General features: G+C 36.3%; 1 protein-coding gene across 3 annotated transcripts in view; it reads left to right on the top strand.

Annotated features, from left to right (window-relative positions):
- Window positions 1-24,717, top strand: part of RPS6KA3 (ribosomal protein S6 kinase A3) — a 68,467-nt gene that overhangs the window by 8,534 nt on the left and 35,216 nt on the right. For 2 of the 3 annotated variants that reach the window (XM_026062838.1, XM_026062839.1), the window contains exons 2-5: window positions 6,446-6,511; window positions 16,154-16,270; window positions 18,589-18,670; window positions 23,591-23,671. In XM_026062838.1, coding sequence (XP_025918623.1) covers window positions 6,446-6,511; window positions 16,154-16,270; window positions 18,589-18,670; window positions 23,591-23,671 — 346 coding nt within the window. The remainder of the gene's footprint in view (window positions 1-6,445; window positions 6,512-16,153; window positions 16,271-18,588; window positions 18,671-23,590; window positions 23,672-24,717) is intronic. The other variant, XM_026062840.1, reaches the window with a different exon arrangement.

The raw sequence follows: 24,717 nt of genomic DNA on the forward strand, positions 1-24,717 counted from the left end.
AGGAGAGCTGACTGTCAGCCCAGGCCTCTCGGAGAGGCCGCAAGCACTCCCTGCAGCCTGAGACCTGTAGGGCTGCATCAGCTGTCAGAGGGTCTGTCTGTGTCCAAGCCTCTGACACAGCTCATGCAGCAACTCCAACAGCTACTGAGGAATGTGCTCTGTGGCGTATCATGACCATACCTGAGGAAGCGTACACCGCTGGGATCGGAAACGAAGGTGCCTTCTTGCGCCCTTCTGCCTGAACTGCTGCGCAAACTGCTGCATCTGTTCACTGCCTCTGTTAGCTGTGATTCTTTTCACCTTGATTTTTTTTTTTAGCATTATAGCCTTGTACCAGTGAGAACTCCTATTTTCAAAACTTTTTTGTTTGTTATTATTTTAATGCAGCTATGCAGTAGAGTTTGTAAGTGATAAGCTAGAGTTTCTTAAATGCTACAGAAACATTTGAGTTCATGAGTATTTATAGACCTATAATCAGTGACTATTGTGGCTGGTATTTCTCATTTTTCACAGGCACAGCTGATGTTTAAGTTAACCAAGTGGCCGTTTCAGCTAAAATTATCATTAATAAAATACTGAAACTTTYACTATTTTTGTAGTTTTACTGAGAGATGAGGCATGTACATGAGTTATTCTTTCATGTTGCCTACACATTCAAGAAAGTGTAGTTGTTACCTGTTTATGTGGAAATCAAACTGAGGAAGCTTTCTTTACAGCCTTACTAATGCAGTTGTTTGAATCCATGATATTATATAATTTAATATAACACCATGTTCGTTGTTAGGTAGTGAGTCGTAGTTTTAGTTAATGCCAGCAGAGAATTTGGTTATTTAATGAAAGAAGGGCCAGTATGTAATAGAGTGAAAGAAACAATCTGGAGTACAAATACTGARCTAGGACTTTAAGTTGGTTCATAATTCTTACACTCCTAATGTATTTTATTAAATAAATATATTTAATTCTGTTTTATAATAGAACTTGATTATTGAATAAGTAAGTTTTGCAAACTGAAAATTGAAGTCTGTAAAAACTGAATGCAGTTATTCCCTTCTCCATGCTCAACTCTTTCAGAAACTGTAAAAGGCAGAGCACCTTTTTTCTCCAATGTAATGAAACTGCAAGCTCAATATTTTCCAAAGCACTGGGCTGGACTCCAGCTTGGATGAATTTTGCTAGACTTTTACAATGAAGTGCATGTATCTTACCTTTGTAAGGATGGACTTAATGGTCCTTCCATAAGAATTTGCAGCATCCTTGTAAATGTTGCAAAGCTCTTAATCTGAAAAGTAACTGTATGTGTCAAACCCAGGTAGAAAAGGCAAACCTTGGGATATTTTTTCAAGATGTCTTCAAGCGAGGAGGAAAGGTCACAGCAAAACTTTTTTATTGATATCTCCTAATGAATTTTCTGTGAGTGGCTTCTTTTGTGCTTGGTGTCTTAGGTGCAGCATACTTCCTGGATCTTGATCAGAAAGCTGAGTAATTTGAGAGCATAAGCACCATTAAAAGTCAAGCAGTTTACTTGTTACACGAAGAGAAAACAGATGGTAGCCCTGAAAAGCTGTAAACTGGCAGATGGAAACTGCCACACCCTCTGATTAATTGAATATTGCTGTTTTGGCTATGCAAGCATTTTTATTATGAAATATATTATTCAGCTTTTGAAAACTCCAAAAAGCAGATCTCTGTTCTTCCACTGTTGACCTTTATCAAATGAGGGGTTTTCATTCCTTGTATGTATACTCCATCTTTGTTTTTTTCCAGATAATTGAAGGTAATCCATATTACAGAGCCTTGCTTGTTTAGCAGCATAAAGACTTAATTTGCGTTATTATGCATCTCAGACTGAGGGTATTGGAAGATTATGTCAATCCACCTAATAGACTCCACTTAGATGAAATGCTTCAAGTGACTTTTTTGTTTATATGTAGGAGAGAGTGTCCAGCTGTAGCATGCATGTTTTATTTGATGAAACTTGTGGGTTTGCACRTGTTCAGTATTGCTTTGAGAGTTCCTCCAGCTTCTCTTAGCTCTCCTGCTCTTGGTGGAAGCTGTCAGCCCCATGCTCTTGAGCTGCTGCATGGCAAGTCTGATGAAATCTTGTCTTCACTTTTGTAAGTTCAGAACATCCAAATTGAAATTATTGAAGGGAGAGATGGGAGATAAACCCACTTTCCTATATAGAAGGAGGAAACGTATTGGGCAAGCAGACTTCTGCAATCTGTTTTGCGTGTTGGTTTTTTTGTTTTGTTTTGTTTTTTTAATCCAATCTGCAATTGACTCACCTCTCACTGACACACACAGGAAATTCCTTTTTTGGGGGGGCAGTTGTGTTTCCTAATAAATGTGTATTATGCAAATCTTTATCAAAGATTTCAAGGTAAGGCGTGCAATTTGCTGGAGCAATTTGTCCTTGTTATCATGAACTTCCCTGTTGGGGATTGCTGCCCTCTAACCTGTCTCCTTCTCTTATGAAGGAATATTTGAAAGGGCAAGCTGTCGCCTCAGAGCGTCTCAAACTGGATTATGTAGCATATATCTTATGTTTCTGGTTGGCTGGTAGTGCTCTTTGGGAACCAGGCAGGCTTTATTCTCCCAGAACACAAGCAATTTCTGTCACCTGCTGCAGACCCATGCCAGTTCTAGGAGAACTATTATTAGGAAGGAACCCCCTGACCCCGAGCACCAGGCTTTGCACTTCTTTGCAAGGTCAGAGAAAAGGGTTGGGAGAACAGTAGTCAGTAATTGTTCACATGTTGCAGTTGAAATGCCTTATTCCTGTCACCCTTAGCGGATACGGTTTATCTGCAGAGGAATACACTCATACCTTTACTAGAAAAAGAAAAGAAAAATGTTATTTACCCACAGTAACTCGTCAGTTTTAAAAGGCTTTGCAGCTGGTGTGGGTCTCACCACTTTACTATTCATTTCCAATTTTAGTGATCCTTGCTACCACAGACTTAAAAATTATACTGATTTGAAGGAGATTGGTGTTCTTAGTGCCTTCATACATGTTCTCGAGAGGGCAAGGCAAGGACCTTGAATGGTCCTACTTTTTGTTGTTGTTGTTGTTTTTGCCTTGGGCATGTAAATTTTGTATTAACTGTAGTTTCTCAATTACAGTTTTCGAAGGGGAAGTAGCTGGGTGGTTAAAGAGACTGAAGCGAGGAAAGTTTCAAGTAGTTTTCAAACCATTTATGAAATACTTGAAGAAATGCTTCTGTTGCAGTAACCTCCTTGTGTTTAAGAAGTTTTGTTTATCCCAAAACAAAATTTGAATCATTGTGCTTTATGCTGCTTTACTGCTGTTGTAGTAGAAGCCCTTTCTTTCAAACAGGCTGTAATATACATAGCACATTGCAACTGAGGATTCATGGTATAGTCGTAGTTACAGAATGTCTGTATAATTTTACTAATTGTGTGTATTCAGTACATAGAATTTGGAAGATCATTCCCTGTGAATGTGACATAAATAAAGACATAGAAAAGTACAAGAAAAGGCAAAAAAGGGGGGGAGGGGAGCATGTTCTTGCTTGTGGAGCCCTGATAAGGCTGGGAATGAGGAGTCTTTATTTCAGCTCTGTATTTAGGCAAGAGGGACTTCCCTTACRCTGGGGAGATGTATAATCCAGATTTTAAAGGCAAAGTTAGAAACTGATACTGTAGACAAGCAAGGAGGTGGTAGAGAAAAGCAGTATAGAAATGGAAGTGACATGTTCTGTTTCACTTTAAAAAGAAGAGATTACCAGGTCTGTCTTCTGTAGAGGAATTAGAGCCTGAAGAAATTGCAGTAATCCAGATTTGAAAATAAACATACATCCAGGCATTAGTTAGAACCCAGTCAAGGGAGGAATGGTACTTTGGGGGGGGCTGTTTGTTTTAATGTCTTGTGCAGGAAGTAGTACAGTATTTTACTTTGTATTTCCTTTGGTACAGATTCACTAAATGGAATCACCTGGAGCTGTTTATAGCTGAATATTTGGTTGTGTCCTTGACTGTGTCTTTACTTGCATGTATTTCATTTTATTTTTTGCTTGAGGAAAAGCAGCCTTGCTGCATATTCTACTAGAGCATGCCCTGATTTTCAGTGGTTTTTAATTCTGTGTTTTTAATAAAGATCAAAAAAGTTAAAGGCACTTAAAAGTCACTAAACAGATCAATATTTCAGGTACTAAATAGATTGAATTAGAAACTTATGCTTTGTCTTTAGCGATTAGATATAGTTGGATTGACTTGTAATTCCTAGAAACATTTGAAGCTTGTGGTTTGTTTGTTTTTTTTTTTCCACCAAACATTCAAAGAAAATGTAGTGGATTTTTTTATTAATTAAAAAAAAATGCATTCTTTAAAGAGCATTATAATATTTGTGCCTAAGTCAGACATTTGAGCTGGGTGATCCAATTCAAATAATTTCTGCAGTCTCTCTTGGCCTAACCCTCCATAACATCTGTGTAGCGTTTTCTATGCACAGGGATTTCAAAGGGCTATGCACAAGGTCAGTTTGGTCCTCTTAACAACTCTAGTAAATAAAAGTTGTCATTAAATGTAAGCATACCACATTCTCTGCATTGAAGTCTGAAAAGTAAGGATTTATAGTGTCTTAAAATACTTAGTACAATTAAGCTAAAATTCATAGAAATACAAATATCTCATGTAGAACTTAAAGTAGTTACTGTTTTGAGCAGCTACTAATATGTTGCTTAGTAACTCGATTTCTGAAGTAGGTGTTGGTCTTTTTTGTTCTTTTCTGGGAACCAGGAATAAATAACATCTGCAACAGCATGTTGCTATCAGGTAATCTGCTGGTTTCCTGTGTTGATCTCTGTAGCATCGGCGACACGAGTACCACCACTGCCCAGTTTTTCTTTACTACAGGAAAAAAATAAAAAGCCCAATTTCTTGGACTTCTTTTCTTTCTTTTTCTTTTTTTCCCTCCCCTTCTGCCTCCCCCCCCCCCAATTKTCTGACTTGCCTGACAGGAAATTTTCTAATTGCCGGAACAACTGGTCACAGCAAAAATGCTGGGGCTGGTCTTCCCTGCTAGACTTAGGATCGCTCAGTCAGAAAATCTAAACATCATGGGTTCTTAGTCATGTTTAAGTTTCTGGCTCTACGCGTTCGTTCAGTTCGGGTGAGCTTAGTTTCTTCTTTAAAAGGATAGGGAAAATTTCATTATAGTACAAGCAGGGTTTAAACTTCTAATCTCTAAGAGACTTTAGTCTTTAGTGCTTTATGAACTCTGCTGTTTGAATGCAAAGTCTTTTAGTTTTACTAAAAAGCCTTTATATGTTGTGTTCATATTATGGTGAAGTTTCTAAAATAATTGATAATTCAACCTTATTGAAATTTTTTTTACCTTCTCTGAAAATGCTGTAAAACTTACTAGTATTATATTTTCTCCAGAAATATATTTGAGTGTAGCTGTGTTTTAAGTCTTCTAGCTGCTAGTCTGGCTTTATTTAAAATTAAAAAAAAAGTTTGCATTTTTAAAATTAATGCTTAGTGGTTGCTTTAATAGTTACTCTTTTATATAGTACTTTAAATGGTAGAATATGGCTGTCTGTGGAGAACTCAGGCTCATTTCTTAAATTTACTTCTGAATATGGTATTAAGAATAGTGAATTTTATTTGTGTTATAGATAGTTATGGTAATTTCAACTTTAAAGTGATAATTTTGTCATAACAGATATTTAATCTGTACAGTTTGTCTCATTGTTAAGCATATGTTCATATATAAAAGATTTTTTTAAGTTTATCCTGAGCACTGAGCTATTTAACAATATATGGAAATGTGCATTGTGATAGGGCATTTTATCTCTAAAACTAAAATGAATTTTCATGTTTCTCCTCCTTTAAGTCTGCAAATACTTCTCAGTGCAAACAATTTCTTGCGTGCTCTTATATACTGACCTAACATTTTAAGTGATGTAAGTCTACTGATCTGTAAATAAAATTGTAACTTAACATCTGCTAGCCAACGTACTGGTTCATACTTTGCAATAGCTGTTAAAAACTGAAATTAAATCTGCTTGCTGTAACTGAAACACTAAAACAGGACCTGCATGTAGAACAACAGAACATAGGATAAGTGTATACAGGTAAATCCTGTAAAATTAACACCTGTAAACTCAGAATCCTGAAGGATAGTTATTTTCCACAGGCAAGGTGAGTGGTATTTCTTAAAGTGAGCAAAAAATGACATTATCTGCTTATAGCAGCTTTCCTATATTGTCTATAATGTTCTGTTGAGTTTAAAATGCTAGACAGTACGGTTTATAGCTATGACCAAACTAGGAGTTTTCAGACAGCATAAGTTTTAGAATATTATTGACATAAAACAAAATTCATAGTTTTCATAGATTAGTACTGAATATATTCCTGCTTTTTAAAAAATAGTTGTTTTTTTTTTAACTTCAAAATGTTTTTGAATTGCAATGCTCTTAAGGACCAGAGTTTACGAAGTAAGAGCAAAACTCCTATCAAAGTTACTGGGAAGTGCAAATTCCGTTCTGTGAGTATTTTTTTTCCAATGCTGACATGCACAGTCTAGTTCGTGAGATAATTCCRTGGTGTTTGGTGAAAAAAGAATTGCATTACAAAACTGTTTTTAATTCTTGGTGACAGACAGCGGGCTTTTAAAATGATTACAGGAATTCCTCAGCTTTACAGCTTTACCTGCTAAACAGCCTACCGCTCCCAGTTGCTTAGGGAAGGAAGGAGTAAATTCCCCACTCCTGTCCTGGCCTTCGTATTTAATTCGGAAGATACTTTTCCTCCTCAGAATGAGCTTTCCCAGCCTGGCCTCATCTATCCGTTGACTCAGTGCCCTGGGACAGGACTAGTTCTTCAAACTCCCTAACTTGCCTCCTCTGTAATGCCTCCAAGAGGACGGGAGGAGTTCACCGCAGCAACCAGGGCTGCAGTGGTCATCATCATACGAGTGAGCTGGCTACCTGGGACAGACGTGGACATAGACGTCTGCCTAGGTCTCGAAGCTCTTGGGCTACACTAGAAAGCCAGGAGTGGAAAAGAGCAGAAGGCAAAGAGTGCAGAGTGAATACATAAATGCAGTGCTTCCTTTTGGTTATCTCTATGCACCGTTTTATTTTGAAGGTTTAACAATAAAATAAAATTAAACACTTGCAAATAGAGCATTTGCTTTTAGAAAATCTTATCTTCTGTCAGGTAAAACAGTAGGTGCTGTCTGTAACAAATAATTTGATGTCAGTTGAAATGAGATTTTTCTAATATTTTGAAAGTGTAACTTTTCCAATCTTGTTCAAGAAGAAACAGAGTCAAAAATTGTGAAAACCTGTATTTCTCTTTTTAAATATCGATGTTAACTAGAATTTGCTTCTGCTTTGTTCTTGCCTCTCTTGGGTATTAGTGTAGAACAGAATACGTACAGAGAATATCCTTAAGTCAGTTTGACTTAATTTTAAGCATTGTGTCATTTTGCCTTTTGTTGTGTTACAATAATTACTCCATCAAAAGCAGCAGTTTTAACTAGCTTTTACAACAATTGTACGAGCATTTAAGGAATCATTAGTTCTGTCAAGTGACTGAAATGGGATGCTAATCACAAATATTTATTAGAAATGCTTTTACTCCATAGTTTACCCGAGTAACATTGCTCTCAGAAGTCATGGGAGATTGAAATATTTGTAGGACATTATCAAATCTGCCTTTCAAAAAAGAAAGGTAGGAGTATAATGGATTTGGAGGTAGCACTGCATAGAATGTGAGTGAGATTTTCAAAAATATCTAGGTGCTGCACGCCCCYACATTCTTTAACTCCCTTTTTTACCTCGATAAAGATTTCCTTATGGCTTAGCAGAAAAGGTAAAAATAAAGGATTTTCAGTTTGTAGGCCCTTTTTTACTTCAGAAGGCATAATTCATAAAGACCCTATTTTTTCAGGTAACACTGAAAATTCATTCTACGTTCATAACAAGTTAGAAAAGTAAATGCATCTAGGAGACTTCCTGACTTAATTTCCTTTTCCTCCCCTCCCTTATGTATATGAGCAGAGGAGCTGTGCCAACACTGAGTCATCCATTTAAAATCACTTGATATCATCCAGTAAGCTCACTGTCCTGAACACTAATATACCAGAACATAACTGCTGTACCTACAGCTGCAAGGTTTAGCATGACTGAAATCATTCCTTAAATACCAAGTATTTGATTATAGGAATCAATATTCTTTCGTACGTGAGAGTCAGGAAAATATATTGCCAACTATAATAATGTCCAGCTGACCCACGGGAGGTACAATGAAGGCTGACAACATCATAAAAGGAAACTTGCAGCAGTGGTTGGTGCAGTGCTAAGTAACTTGCCAGGGAATCCATTTTTGTCTTCAACCATATCTTCACTTGTATTGAATGTACCTATGACTTAAATTCATCTCTCATTCATCTCAGAGGAAGTAAAACTTTCCAGAAAGAGAGATTGAGAAGGGTGAAAGCAAAGCTGCTACTTCATAACAAAACCAGAAAAATCTATGTAGCTCATGAAGCTAATACTTCAAATGAAAGCTGAGAACAGCAGTAATTTTACTGCCGCTCAGCTTTCAAATGGAAAAAAGAAGGAGCCTTAAAAACACCAGTGTTGACRGTTCAGTTTGTAGTGATTGGGATCCCATTGTAAACTGATCTAACCAAAATAATATGTTTTATTACAGGGAAGTGCTAAATTGTGTATTAGGAACAAAGAATGTTGCACAAGTTTGGGGGGGGAGAGGGGACGAGTTGACTTTGTTTTGGAAAGCGGTGACTCAGGGCTTTACCCACTTGTAACGTTCAGCTGAGTACAACCTCACCGTCAGTTCATTGGCAGCTGCAATTCTTGCAGGACAAAGTAAGAAGATGCAGGCTAGGAGTAGTATGGGGTTCTTGCTCTGTATGTAGCATAAAACTGCTCCTCCATTGTTATATCTAGTTCTGACACAAGGAAAATAATATTCCAAAATAATATTAAAAATAAAAAGTGATTCAGAGGTGACCTTACAAGACCAGGTGCTAGAAAGTTGCTTTCCAGTGAAAACTGAAGAAACTCTTACCTATTTTAAGGGGAAAGTTAAATAGTAACTAAGTATATAAGTAAGTATACATAAAAGATGCTCCTGATTGCACTCTCTTAGCTCTAAGTTAAAAGTCCTGGACAGAATTAAGAGTTAAAGGTGAAACTTGGGTATGTCAGAACCAGAAATGTTGGTTTTTAATTTAATTTTTCCAGTAGTTACCTAACCTGACTTGGATATTCTCAATTTTCTTTCACTTAATTTTTTTTTTTTTAATGAAGAATAGATGTCTTTCTGATAAACAGCTGTACTTTTAAAAGAGAATTCTAGAGGGCTATTGGAGGAGTGGTGTGAAAATGTGGTTATTATGCAGAATGGCAAATAGGCTTGTTTTAATGGTTTCTTGAGATTAAAATTTGCTAATCTGTTTGTCAATGTTATTGTTTAAATTAATAAATAGTCCATAATAATTAAATAAATCATTTTGACTGATTTTGGTCAGCAATGCTTGCTGTCCAGGTAGAACTTTTTGTATACAGGCCCTACCTAAGGATTTTTTGGTGTATGCTGAATTTCCCCTCACTGGATTTTGATGAACCTGACTGTGTATAACTATGTCTGTCCTAGTCGTCTGAACCTCTCTAACTCATTAGAAAAAAATAATTTAATGGTCTTACTGAGAGGGAAATTGGCTGTCAGTTGATATTTTTTTGTCCGGATGAGGGAAATTGGTTGTCAGTTGATATTTTTTTTGTCCAGACCTGATGTGTCTTGAAACTCAGAGGTTTTGATTTATTCAAAATTAGTTTGAGGGTATTTTACCCTTGTTCCTTTTTGTCAGTTATTTAATAACTTCAAATATCCATCGCTGTTAAACACAGGAGTTGGTATGTGGCCTTTTACTTTCACTCACCATGAAACCTTTTATTCATATGTTACAGGCTTGCTGTTGTATTTCTCAACACATTTCATATGGAGTATTCTTTCAAAAATACCTATAGACACTCATAGCATATGCTACACATACTTATCTGTGCTCTTGATATTATAAAAATAAACTGCATGTTATTCTTCTGTGCACACTTGACCACAAATAGATTTTTAAAAACACACACTGCTCTAATCAAGTGAAACATCTCTCTACTTCCTTTTGTCTGATCTCTTTGTGCATGCATGTCCTTGTTAGAAATTTTGTGTTTGGGTGGTGTTTTTTGGTTGGCTTTCTGTATGTACTTCAACTGATTGCAGTTTTAATTTCGGTGAAGCTGACAGCAGAGACTGTCTTTCTGTTCAGGGTGGACGTTTGTTTTAAGATGTCACATTCTATTTGACCTGGATGCTTTGAGTGTCTTAAGTCTAAGTGCTTCCTTGTATATTTTCATATCCACTCCAGACTTATGTCACTTAATTACTTGGCACCTGTTAAATGTCCCTACATTTACACACATGACAATTTAAACATACCATTCCATTATTACTATTACTGTAAAACTTTGTATTTTTAAGATAGCTGCTTCTCTTTCTCTTTAGTATAATGTATATATCAGAATTTTAACTTACGCTTTCAGTATATTGAGGAATGTATACTCAGATCTGTGTTACTCATTGTGAAGTTGATGAACTAATTGCTCTTTTAATAACTCTGTTCTATCTAAAATATACTAACATAGAAGAGTTAAGTGTTAAAACTTACTGATATTCACACAACTTTGAGTATCCAGAAAAGGTGGAATCTGTCTTCCAGGGATACCTTTCCTAAGTAAATGTTCCATAACTGAAATAGCGCTGCTGCTTTGCTTTTTAAAAATTAAATGACTTCTGATTCTTGTATCTCTGAGTGTAAGGAAACTTTCTTGCTACATCTTTGGTTTCTGTCCCAGTGTTTTTGGAATTTCTTGGTCAAGTGCTTGTCATTGTGTATGTTCCCACTGTGCTTATGCATTCATTGAAGAACTGAAACCAAACATTTTAGGCCCAGCAGAATCTGCGGTATTTGCATATGTTCATGTTCCTTACTCCTGATAGCTTTCCTCTCCCTCATAGGAAGAAGGGCATAAATCTGATATTGTGCCATCCATTCAGATAATTCAGAGCTTGTTCCTTGTGGATGACTTCGCTGGTTTCACAGCATACACTTAAATATATTTTTAATTATTTTAATTTTTAGTTGGTGGTTTTCTCTGTCCTTTTTGTATAAAATTTCTGGCTTAAGAACATTTCTATTTTTTTGAAGTACTATTTAAATTCTAATCATTTTTTACTGCATTTTCTAAATTTATTAGGTTTCAGTTGTGCCATGGGATTATATCTTACTGGGCATTCTCAATGCTGTTGTGGTGTAAGTGCATGTCCTGCTACTTTTCTTAAAGCATTTACAGATGGCTTAATCCCAGACTCCAGAACTCTGTTGTGGACCCATTTCACTTGTTTTTCTCTCACCACTGTCAAATCATCTTAAGCTTCGTGCCTTGTGTAAGGCACCTGGAGTGAAGAATCTGGAATCAAGAGACATGGGCTATATACTCTTTCTGTTGTTTATATTAATTACTAAAAAACTCAATCTGTAAAAATGTCAGAGTTACTAGGAGCGATAATGAAAGTGAGAAGTCTAAGCCTGTAAGAACAGTAGGAATAGTATCATCCACCATACTGGCAGCTCTCAGAGCACTTTCTGCAGAGCCTGGTTCACCAGCCGCAGACCTGCTTAATTTCTTTTGGTTTTCCCTAAGAACATACCTTTCAGAAAAAAGGTCTGCAGGTGAACTAAGCCCTGTAAGACAAGCAGAGAGTTATGCTGTCCAGCTTTGTATGGGGCACTTCTTAAAGAGCAACTGTTGTCAGATCTCCTGCTGAAAATTCACAAATCTGAGAAATAAAAAGTTTCTATATAGACAAACTCATATGTTTTCCTTGCTTTTCTGGACTTTTTCATTACTGAGAAACATTTAATCAGTTAACTCTTCTCTTTTTACTGCCTTTAGGGTTTGAAGTCCAGTTTCGTATTAATACATAAGCTAGTAGTTACTCCTGTAATAAGACCACACAAACAAAATGTTACAGTGGAATTAATGTAGCCTAGAATAGCAAGTGAATGTAAAGGAGATTGATTTGAATTCAAACGCTAGAACAGAAGTAAGTGCTTACAGTGTTGGATAAGTACCTAAAATATGAATTTTTTCCAGCAATATGATTTGGCTATTATTTTTATAACTTAAACTGTTGGATAGTTTTTCGCTGCTTGCTTAAAAGGTGTATGTATATCCTTTTTCTTGACAAGTATGTTTCCTACTCCAATTTGCAGCTGAATCCTAAAGAGAAAAATGAGTTATCTTTGCTGTTGATTAATTTTTTAGCTTTTTTTTTCTCTTTTGGATTTAATTTGCCTGAAGAATATTCCCCAGGCTGTTCAGTGTTCTCTTCCGTGTGTGTAGTCCTGTGCATAGACATAGGTTGTGAGGTGCACTCCTAAGAGCTTACTTGCACCTAAATATTGACCAGAATAGTTCGGAGTTGCATATTATGTCAATACAGGAAGTTATTCTAAAATAGTTATGTTTTAAATTCAGGCCCAAACTTGTTTTTCACTGCCTTTTTCACTTCCTTTGTAGGCCAGTGTTGATTTAGCACTATTCTACTGTTAAGGAAATGTTAAGGAAACTCGGTGTAATGTTACCTTCTGTTTGTTTCTTTGCCTTCTATATTTAGTTTCACAATAGGGGAGGCCAGCAGCAAACACTTTAAGTTGACTAACACAATATAATTTCCAAAAATAAGACTTTCTGTGACAGCTTTACTTTTTAGTGTGAAGAAAGCCTCAAGAGATAGCTGTGTGACTTGAAAAAAGAAATTCCATGTCTTGCGACTTTCATTTAGACTTTGCTGTAGTATAAACTTGAAAAGCTCCTTTTTACTTCTCTTATTTGTAAGGTTGGAGAAAGAGCAGGCAATATGCTGTTGTTCCAGCTGGGAGAAAGGGTCTGTCCCACCGTTGCAACATCCAGAGCACTGGTACCTGCCAGAGTGTCTGTGGTGGGGTGAAAGTTGTCAGGGAATGGAGGAAAAGGGGAGAGGAGCACCCTGTACCTCATCCCATTCAATTTGGGTATATCACATGGGGCAAATGTTCTTTCAAATATCAGGGAATGGTCAGAGATGGAGCTTAAGACAAATTAAGTACCAGACCAAAAGGCTTATTTTTCTCCCAGCTTACTGTAAGACAACACCTATCAACTAATATACTTAGTGCTATTTGAGAAATAGCAATCTTTTTGCAGCGCGAAAGGTTTGTGTTTTAATTCAGGTAGATAGTAAGTACAGTGGAGGTTAATTACTTCTGCGTATAATTTGCATTTCTATAAAAAGATTTATTTTTTTTTTTAACTGCACTTGCAAAATACTTTTAGCTTGAAATAACAAATGTTCAGCAATTATGTCGAAAAGAAAAGGAAACTATAAATTTATAGTTATCTGTTCATCATAAATCTTGCTCCCAAACATATGTGTCTTATAGAATAACCACTAAGCTGACACAGGAAACCTGTGAATAAAACGTGCTTAGTTTAGTGCCCAGAATGATGCATGGCTGGCCTTAAAAGTCTTATTCCTTATGAATGTCCTATTCTGTAACTTAATGATCTTTTAACACGAGATTTGAATACGTTGAGGTGTAGGGTTTTTTCCCTGCTATTTGCATTATCAAGATTAGCATATTTTAGCTGGTAGATCAACATATCCACACATATGAATGGGATATGCATGGACATCTTCTAAATAGGGTTCTGAAAGACTCACTGGTTATTGTTGACCTCAGGCACTTGTGGAGAAACTGCTAACGTAGGAGATGATTTGAGTCCCATTTGTGTTTGAAGCAGCGTTGGGTTATGTCTGCCTTAAAAGGCCTGGACAGCGTCTGAACCCTGAGAAACTGAAGACTGAGAATATGCACTTGCTATGAGGAATGTGAAGTGGCAATTTTTAAGAGGGCACCCAAAATAACCACAGGAAAGTTCATTACATAATTTTTGCATTGCATTTGAAAATAATTTGTGTGTAGAGAACATGTTAATATATTTTTTCCCTGTGTTTGTTTCTTGTTCTTTTTACCTTTTGTGAAGCTTCCAAAGTAATGTCCCTACGTGATCACTTTGTGCCCATGAATCTGAATAGATAACAAAAATTTGAGGAAGTCCTGTTTCACTTTTTTCCTTCTTTTTTTCTTCTTTTTTTCTTTTTTTTTCTTTCCCAAGATTGCCAGGAGCAAATAGATAAAACAGTTGACCAGGAATGGATCAATGTACCCAAATTCATATGTACTCAGCAACCTGTTCTGCTGTGCTATTCCTCTCCTGGGATTCTCTAAGATTATAATTAGTGGATTTAGTAGTGTGTGATCCAATTGATTGCATACTAATTTAAAAGATGCAAATGTGAAAGTCCACCAGCAACTAATTCCTTAGACATGTAGAAGGCACCAGTGTTTCTTTCAAGCTTTATAAAGATTTGGGTTTGAATCAATAGTAATAGCATTCATGCCTTTTTTTTCCCTCTGGATTAAAAAAAAAAAAAAGGCTTTGGGTGGAAACCTTTTTATTGTTTCTGTTAATAACTTCTTTATATTATTTCTGATAATAGAAGTAATACACAGCAGGCATACATACACATGCATGCAAAGTTTTGGTTGTTTTGCAACAGAAATTGGCATGTGTTCTTAATTGTCTCACTAGTTTTAAGATACCCAAGAAAGAAAGCTTATATTAAAATATCTTCTTTTTTTTCACATTTGGATTTTAAAAGTTGCCTGGATGTTCTGTGCTTTCTTCCAAAGTGTACATTTGAAGTAAGTGTGTGTGTGTGGTGTTGCTGTGCACTTAAACATGGTACTGAAATGATCATGTGCAAAAGGCTGTTTTCAGCAAAAATTCTTGCACAAAAATACTTGCTGAACACTGGAAAAATATATAAATTAGCACTGCAGAAGCACAGATTTAGAATGCGGCTCCTTCTCCCCCACCACTAATTACTCTATTTTACTGAATATAGATCTGAGAATTCTTCATTAACTAAAGAAGAAAATTTAAATTTAAACTTTTCTTCACTGTAGCCTGTAAGAACAACAGGACAAGAGTACACAAAAAGTTGAAATTGCATTTAGCTTATTTGTGTTACGTTTTAATATGTTAACTTGCAGTCAGTGCTGCTTACGTTGAATCACAAGTAATGCCTCAATTATTCTTCAGGTGGTTTGTAAAGAACTCAGTGTTTGGTTTCCTTTTTTACAGTTGCTGATAAGTTCTGTAATTTCCTTGTGCAGCAAGGAGCATTGATTTTCCAGGAGACTTTTAAATTTTGTTTAAAACTAATAATAATAATAATAATGTAAATGTAGAATTAAGTGAAGAGCACAAAACACTAGAAGATCCACTGCCCATTAGAGCTTTCTGGTGACKTTATTTTCTGAAAAAAGAGGAATGCTAAAGACTGGCAGCTTTTACGGGATAGACTTTCCATGAGTTGGGTGGCAATGAGACGTTTCCCTCACCAGAACTTTCTCGGTGGCAGGTGGATAATTTGTTGGGTTTTTTTGCTTCATGGATAAATGTCCTGAGCCCTAGGCCCTAGATCATTTTATAAATGTGAGCACCAGCATCACTGCCTCATCATCCTCCTCATTCAAGTACTAAAAAAGAGGGCTTTCCTAAGAGGTCTCATCCTTTTGATACATACAAGGTGTGCTTTAAGAGGACTGAATCCTTCAAGAGATTTAGACAAAGATTTCCAGCAGTGGGTTGTGAATCTGGAACTAAGGTGGTGAACCAAACAACATGGGCCTGAGCAGAAAAGCTTGCGAGCTGCTGACTTGAACACAACTCTGCATTATTGTCTGGATTCTAATGCAGACCTGAAAGTTCAGGCCCACATAGTAACTGCACTAATACTGCCTTTTGTAACAGATGTAGTTTATTTTGCATAAGTGTCTTAATTCTGGGGACAATATTGCTCAGTATTTTTAGCTACTCTTGGGAATATGTTGTTGGATTCAGTGGCATTTGTATTTTTCAAACTATTGTGAATTTATAAGCATTTTAGGGAGGTACATCACTGACCTACTCTTCATTTTTAACTCTGTCAGGAAGAAGGAACTATCAAAGAAATTGCAATAACTCATCATGTAAAGGAAGGACATGAGAAAGCAGACCCTTCACAGTTTGAACTTCTGAAAGTGCTGGGACAAGGATCCTTTGGAAAGGTTGGTGACTGAACTCCTTGCAGAGAAAGCATTCTGGAATCTAGTATAGAATAATATTAAGAGTGAATTATTTAGAACAGCCACAATCTTGCATTCCAGCAATGTTGCTGGTCAAAACCACTTTCTAAATTAGCTCTAACTAGCCTCTGTAATTGTGGCAGATCTTCTTAAAGCAGTACAACTGTTCCAGTTTGTCCTATATGTAGATTTCAAAGATCCATAAAAAAAATTGACTTGATATGAAGTAAAAGTTATTCACCCTTAAAAAGGATGTGTTGTTTTTCTGTACTTGTTAATGTTCTGTGTTTGAGGGGATGAGGGTTGAGGCACGTTAAAATGTATTAAACATAGTAATAGTAATTGAGAGATATTTAAAAACATAATCCCAGTTGCTAATTTGCAAATGGTGGGTAATTGCCCATACAGAAACTGTAGGAAGAATTTATTTTTATAATGGATTGTAACTGTAACGAACAGATTTTAGACAATTTAGTCATTGCATTAAACATGATATACCCCAGTGTTGTTATGCTAGGCATTATCTGTCATAATTTGGGTAAGATGCAAATTATCTTGATTTTAGTGGGTATTGTCCACATTGAGCTCTCTCTAGTTGTGCATGATCCATACCTTTAGCTGTCCAAATCCAAATTAAAGCATTAATTTCATGTGGCAGAGATTGTTAAGAAACAATGGAATATGCCATGTAAGCAAATAGAGCCTTGAAGTCCCTTTTCAGCCTTACATTAAAGTTCTAAGTGCAAAATGTTGCACTCCAGTATATAAAACCAAACCAATCTTTGATGTGGGGAAGATGAGAGTAATATCCAATCCTGTCTTAGTGATAGGAAGTTACCAGTAGTTGTATTAGTGGAATAGCAGTTCCAATTAAGATTGGAAAGCTGGATATTTAAAAACTGTTAAATTTTGCTCTCAAACTAGTAAGCATTCACTGAGAAGCCTGATCCCAAAGATTCTTTGTTTCCCATGTTGTTTGATTACATCCAGAATTATACCAAAGTTTCTATTTGAAATTTTGCAAATCAGAAGGAAATCGTTCATGGGTAAAGAACTGTAAGCCAATAAACTTGTGATCACTTCAGCAATTCTTCTAATTTTCTTGATATGACTAAATTCAGTGCTATGATATTCCTTTTTAGGCAAGTTTTGAAAAAGCAAAAATAACTATCCGACTGACTCATAGTATCAAAAAAATGTACTACCTATCCTCAGTTGCTTTAGCCTTTATGTAAAAAGGAATAATTTTACAAAAAACAGGAATCCATTTTTTCTAAAAATTTGGGAAGATCTCACTGCTTCTCTTTAAGTTTAAAGAGACTATCTTGCATGCTTTTCAAGGCCTCTTGGTGCTGTTCTGGTAACACAAAGGAACGTTAACATAAGTGTGAATTGTATTAAAAAAATACAGATAAAACTCGTATAATAGAACACTTGTTCAGCATTCTCATTTACCACAGTGTCTCCTTCATTTTTTCCTAAATAATCAGAAAACCTATGGCAGGTGTATTTTACTTTCCTCATTACTAAATCTAAAATTTGGCTCTATTGGAATTCATTTTGAATTAAAGATATTAAAGTCAATCCCACTCAAGAAATTAAATCCAGCTTTTACACTAGAAAAGGAAATGAAGCTCATTTTACTGGAGTCTGGTTTTACTTTATTGGTACATATAAAACTCAACCATAGCATATCAAAAAAAGTATATTTTTGTGGTATAAGAGGTTGGTTCTCATAATTTTATAGTTTTTTTCATCAGGATTTTGCTATGATTTACATCTTGAATTTCTTATTTGAACTGAATTGTTTGACTTGCATTGATTTATATAGTTTTCTGGATTAGCTTTTACACATGCACATTTTCATATCTGACAATTGTTTTTATTAGCACTTTTGCTATGTCATCTTATTCATTTTAATAGGATGGAACTATGTGGAGATTTATATTTAAGAGATTTATATTAATATTCTATATTTTAATATTTAAAGGATTTTTTAACAGAAGAAGATTAGAAAGTTGAATTTCATGTTTCAATTAAATTTGTCTTAATTTCTGAGAGAATTCAAATTTATCCTTTTATTCGCTGAAATCAATTAAGTTAAATCAGAATTTGACAGATTGTTTGCCTCGAATGAACTTCTTAGTTTATGAAATGAAGTTATAGTATGTAAAAATGCAAGGAAACCATGTATTTGGGTTTTGCAGAATCTAAAAAAACTGATGATGGAAAAAGTAAATAGCAAAATATAGTAATCTGACTTACCTTTATTTTCTTTTGCAAATTCTTTTTCAATGCAGGTATTTCTTGTCAAAAAAATCTCAGGATCAGATGCTAGACAGCTTTATGCAATGAAGGTATTAAAAAAGGCCACCTTGAAAGGTAAGCGCTGTTCAGAGCAAGAAAGTGGAAAATGATAGACATTATACCAAAACTTAATTTTTACACACAGGCTTTTCAAAAGATTGTATTATAGAACTTACTGTTACCAAACAGCAAATAGCAGAACTTACTGCTTTGTTTTGTAAATCCAGAAGGATTTAGTACTCAGAAAATATTATGTTCATAGGGTTGTATGGGAAAATAGATTCTCTCCTATTTTAAGTCCTTTAAGTCCCTTCATTGTTGGTAGCAGAATGATTTTACTAGGGTAGCTGTGTTACATCTGCCAGCTGACTTGCCCCTGAGTTGAAACTTAATATCCTTCCTTTTTTTCATTTGCTGTATATCACTAGGGATACAGTTCCTGCCTTTTGCTCAGTTTAAATTTAGGTCATGATATTTACAAGGACATCATATCAGCTGTTTTATTATAAAAGCTCTTAACACAAGAGTTTAACCTCTTTTATATCAGCAGTATACTGTACATTTTCCCAAAACTTTGGCACTTGCTCTGGTTGTAAGATATATTTCATGAAAATTTAAGTCAATCTTCTTATTTGCTTGAGCAAAAATGAATTTTAAAATGAGTCCTTAAAATGTTTAGTTTTTTGGGTGTTTGATTGGTATCAGTAACAAAATAAAAAGTTCACATCTGAACAATCTCAGTTCTTGTCCTGTAGTTCTACCATAAGAAAAATGAAAAAATGTATTTTCAATTATAGATTGAAATGAAAGGGATCTTTCACACTATAATCTCCTAACTGCAATGTGTGTATATATATATTTTTTATGCCCTTGTTCTATACTTTTGTATTTGAGACTATTTGTAATTCTTTTAAAGTAACTCATGGCTGCAGTTGAAACTGCAATGATAGTTTTGGGACACTTTCAATAACTTGTGTGGTATGTTACCTRTGTTATTGCTCTATCATACTGGTTTGCAATTTTAACATGAGTTGTCATCTGAAAATATTCATAGTGACTGGTGAATGAAAACTGCATACTTGCACTGAACTGCGAACTCTGTTAAAATGTTGAACCTGAAGTTTTCCTCATTAAGAACTAGTGTCAAATATCTATCTTGCAGATCTCATTATACTTCACTTTTATTTAAAACTATTAAATGAGAAAGCTTTGAGTGATTTTGAAGAGTTTCTTATATCTTGGTGTTTGGTGGCAGGGGTTACTCTCATTATTTACTTCCTATTTTTTTGAAACTGATTTCCATTTATTTAAAGTGCTTTGCTATCCTCACTAGATTTTCATTCCCAAGCCTGTTAATAGCTGGAGTCAAAGGTCATTCAGCAATTGCTTCGGAAGATGTTTGAGGGCTTCTCTCTGTCACCTCTTGATGGTCTTCTAACCTTATGCATAGAAACTGCGGTGCAAGCTGTGGATCAGTTTGTGGATGCRGAGACTGATAAATACTCCCTGAAACTGAAAGCATGACTTTTGGTTAGAAAAGTAGATGCTTCAGGACATGAAGAATTCAAGGTTGCAAAAGGCATGAGCAGAAAGCTGTCACTAACAGGAGGATGCCACATTTCTCAACACTTTGTGTCTGAATTTTCACGTGCTTTTGAACGTGATTCAGTTTCAGTTCATGCTTTAAGAAAAGAAGTTGCAGACAAATGAAGGTTACTGTTGAAGTCTTCAAATAAAATTAATTAAAATTAATTATTTTTTCCCAACAGGAAAAACCGGGTAGATATATTTTTTAAGATCTGATACTGTAATTTTAAATAATACACTGCATTACTTGATTTGTCTAAGGATCTTTAGCTCCTTTAAATCTACTCCTACTAAAAGATTATTTTTGTGATGTAACATTAGAGTTAAAAATACCCTTCAGGACTGCTTGTTAATTGAAGGCAATGTGCATGATTCTCAAAGCAAATTTAGGGAGAAAATTCTCATTGGAATGCAACTGTATTAGCCAGAACACATTGACGTAACTAAACAGTCCAACCTTTTAATGTTTAGAGCACATTCAAGAGTGCACACAACAATTTTGTTTAGTGCAGAGACCAGTTTATTAATATACTGTGAAAGGAGATATCATCTTTCAAAGCCCCTGTAGGAGAGACGGAAAGGAACAGGGCTAAATCATTGCTGGAGAGTCTGGCATCAAACATATTAAGAAAGAAATTAAAAATGAGCAGGCTCAGTTAATTTGACAAAGCAATAATTTTTTTTCCATTAAGGCGTCACTATGAAACATTACCAATCTCCTGGCATACACTGCAACCCAAGCGACTTGTAATTGGTCAAAATATATGAAAAATAGCTTTCACTGCTAAACCAATTTGTTACTTCCAGCAGTACACTTGTGGAAGTAGCAGTCGACAAAAGTTAGGTTTTAAGTCAGCAATGACTAATACTAATGTCTGAAATGTGCTGATTTCCTTATACTTCTTTGGTTAAGGTTCTGTGAATTTGGAGTTATTCCAGCTTTTCAACAGGAAGTTTTGTTATCTGTGTGACTGTTTCATAGCTATACGCACTTTAAAAACTTTTTAATTTTTTTCTGAAATGAATCTGCTTGAAGAAGGAATGCTCCAAATTTAAATATTGTGATTCAACTGAACCTTTGGAACAGTGAGATTGCATAAGTGCCTTGTGACATTTTTATGACTTCAGATGTTAACGTCAAAATTCAAATGTGATATTTGCTTTGTATTTGATGAGGCATTGTATTTTACGTGCCTTCTTTTTTAAAGATCTTATGTTCAGCACAGACTTGGAAAGTTGATAGGTTCATTCAATCATGAAAATTTATCTATATTACTAAATACCTCTGTTGCAAGTAGCTGTTTCTGGAAAGAAAAGCTAAACTTCCAAAAGACCCTTTTATTTCTTGACTCTCTTTTCTGCTTTGTTATATGAAAAATCTGAACTGCAGCTTGTTTACTGCACAAAGTATGGTGGCAACTTAAACTTTGAACTGGACTTCATGCATTGCACTTGGGTGCTGTTGTAGACCAAACAGTTTTGACTCAAGGAATTTACTGCCAGTTAACAAAAATTTTTAATTACAGATTCAGGTATTAAGAAACAAAGAAGATGGGCAATTAAACGAAAACTTAGAAAAACGCTTTTCCTCCTCCCTTCCCCAGGCTCAGCTTCAGCCCAGCACCTCTCCTCCCCACTCCTTGTCTCTGTTTCCCTTGTTTTCCCCACAGGTTGTGCTCTGGCCCCCCCCCCCCCCCCCCCCCCCCTGTCCCTTTTTTCCCTTTTTTCCCCCCGGGGGGTGCCCTGGCCCCCCCCCCCCCCCCGAGTCCCTTTGGTGAGGCAATGGGTGGCGCAGGATGTTGGGGTCGGTGCCTGGTGGCCTCTTGCTGCTGCCCTGTCCTTCTTACTAATTTCTTCTGCCCTGGCATGGGTCCCCTGTGGGCCATGTCCCTTCGGCAGTGCCCCTGTCCCAGCGTGGGTCCCCTGCGGCTGCAGTCCCTGCGTGGCTGTCCCTACCCCGGTGTGGGTCCTCCATAGGCTGCAGTTCCTCAGGGGTGTCCCTGCCCTGGCGTGGGCCCTGGAGGGCCATATGCCTTTGGGGGGGTGTCCCTGCTCCAGCACAGAGTGCGTCCTGCTGCATCCCCAGCAATGCCCCCCTCCATGTGCCTCCTCAGTTTTGTTTCTCTAAATGCATCTGTTTGCAATTCTCCTTACGTGTCCCTCTTTTGTGTCCCCTCCTGTGTCTCCTCTCACACACATCTCTGGATCTACTGCCCCGAGTGTCAACCACCTTTTCTCAAATACGTTTGAGCAGTGACGCCATGTGCTCCAGTGGCTGGTTGAAGCTTTGGCATGCCGTGGGTTGTTTCCATCCGTTTCAGAGCTGCCATGACAGGCACGTGGCAGCTCACGGCCCTCTCCCACACAAAGCACCCCTGCAGCCCCACTGCAAGTGTTTATTTACTTCAGAAAGTTGTAACGCTTGGGAAGGGGGTGGTGACAAGCTGGTGAGCAAGGGAAAGGAAGAGAAATGCAACATCTTAAACCACTGTAGCAAACTTTGCCAGCTGTCATCTGTCAGAGCTGTGAATTTTGCCTGTGTCCTGGACTATGTGGAGCTTCAGAGGGGAGCCAAGCACAGACTGGGGAGAATGGCAGGGAAGATACCCAGGTAGCTGGTGCAGGTACTGTGCCTGGCTGCCCACCGGTCTTTGTGGATGGCCAAGCCCTGTAGCAGGTGCATCTGCTTGTGATCCTCAGTTAGTTCAATGTAGAATGGCTTGGGAGGAGACACGCATCCGGTTCTGAGCCATCGCAGTGGGACAGCACGGACAGCTTGAGCATTAACTGCTTCTGATGTCCTACTCTGATATATTCCTCCATGTACATCTTCACTCCATCAGTAAACTTTCTTTTAAAATAAAAAGGTTGTCTGAAGAACAGAGTACATTAGGTATATTGTAAGATCATAGTAAAGAAAGTAAAACTTTTTTATTCAGATTGTGAAGGCACTTATGTCTTAATAGTKTAAGTTATTTGAATGAGCACCAATACAAGCACCTTTGTGATAGTATAATTATACCTCTGTAATAAATTTGTTTATAACTTTAATCTTCCCTACTTTTTTTGGTGTGGCCGTCTTTTTATACTGTTTAAGCAATTACCTCTGCCTGCTTTATACTTAGTTTGTTATGCTTCTTATGCTTTTGTTAAATTTATTTACCAGTGTCAGATTTTCCCAGTCACAGAAACCAGAGCAAACTGAAATGCATAAAGGGATTTATTGGAAAACTGTACTGTGAAATAAATTCTCTGAAGTCTCATATCCCTTCTGTGTAAAGTATAGTGACCTACAGACAGTTGTAATACCACAGTATGCAGTGTGAAGTATATCGGAAAACGTAGGAGMAATACTGATTTGTAGTGTGATTTATTTTTTGTTTTGTTTTTTACTCTATTCTGTTGTAGTTCGAGATCGAGTTCGAACAAAAATGGAACGTGATATCCTAGTAGAAGTTAATCATCCTTTTATTGTCAAGTTACATTATGGTGAGTTGCAAGAAGATGCAATTTTATATCTTCATAAAGTGTCCTTGTCAAGATAGTGCCTGACACTTGCTTAGTGGTTCAGAGAATCATAGCAATTAGTGTGCTGTCTAAATACTGATCCTGCAAAGGCTTGCTAGGTAGTAATTCCCTTGCAATACATGCGCACGGCTATCTTAACGCTTAGAGGTAAGTCTTTGTAGGATTGAGTCTGTAGCTTTTTGCTCTGTTAAAAGGACACTTATCTATTTATGTCTAGCCATTTTGTTCTAAAATGTGGTGTTTTCTGTATATATCTTTCACTTATTTTTAAAATGATTTCTTATCCTTAAATTACTCTTAGACGACAACATATACAATTGCATTACTTCCAATTGCATCGAAGTTGGGAATATGACTTTTAATTTCAGTGGTATTGGCAACCATAAAAATTTCATCATTGGGGGAAAAAAATGAAATTATTCTTAATGTGTCATGCAGAAAGTAAACCAAAAAAGAGAGAGAACGTTTTTTCTTGTATCAACATAAAGTTCTTGTTTGTAAGAATAGCATCACAGCATGTTCAAGCAGAAATTCACTTTTTGAATTCATGCTTTTCCTTTGAGATCCAGTTTTTCTACAGTTTAGACTTCAGATCTGTCCCTGTCTGAGGTGGCTCATATAATGTAGCCTTCACTGTTTAATTTTCTCTCTATTGCACACTATCTAGATCTCCTTATCAAGTTGAGTTTCCAGAAGTATTAAAATAGATTAGTTAGTTTTTGCCCTTTTAAGTCTACGCTTTTTACGACCAAAATTTGGAATGAAATGCTGACTAATTGTTCTTTTTTTTTTTTTAAATTCCATTGGTGCTTTACTTTACTTTCACATAGTACAAAACTTRTTTGCTTCATGATAAAAAAAAAAAAGTTACTTAATTTTTTAATTCCAGGAAAGAAAAAGAATAATAATTAATTTTGATAATGAAAACAAGGGTAAATTGTTTTGACATATTATTCTTCTGTAAAAATAGGTAGGTAAAATTAGATGGTGTTTAATTTTTTTTGTTG

Source organism: Apteryx rowi, unplaced genomic scaffold (assembly GCF_003343035.1).
Source record: "Apteryx rowi isolate R43461 unplaced genomic scaffold, aptRow1 scaffold_194, whole genome shotgun sequence".
NCBI classification, from domain to species: domain Eukaryota; kingdom Metazoa; phylum Chordata; class Aves; order Apterygiformes; family Apterygidae; genus Apteryx; species Apteryx rowi.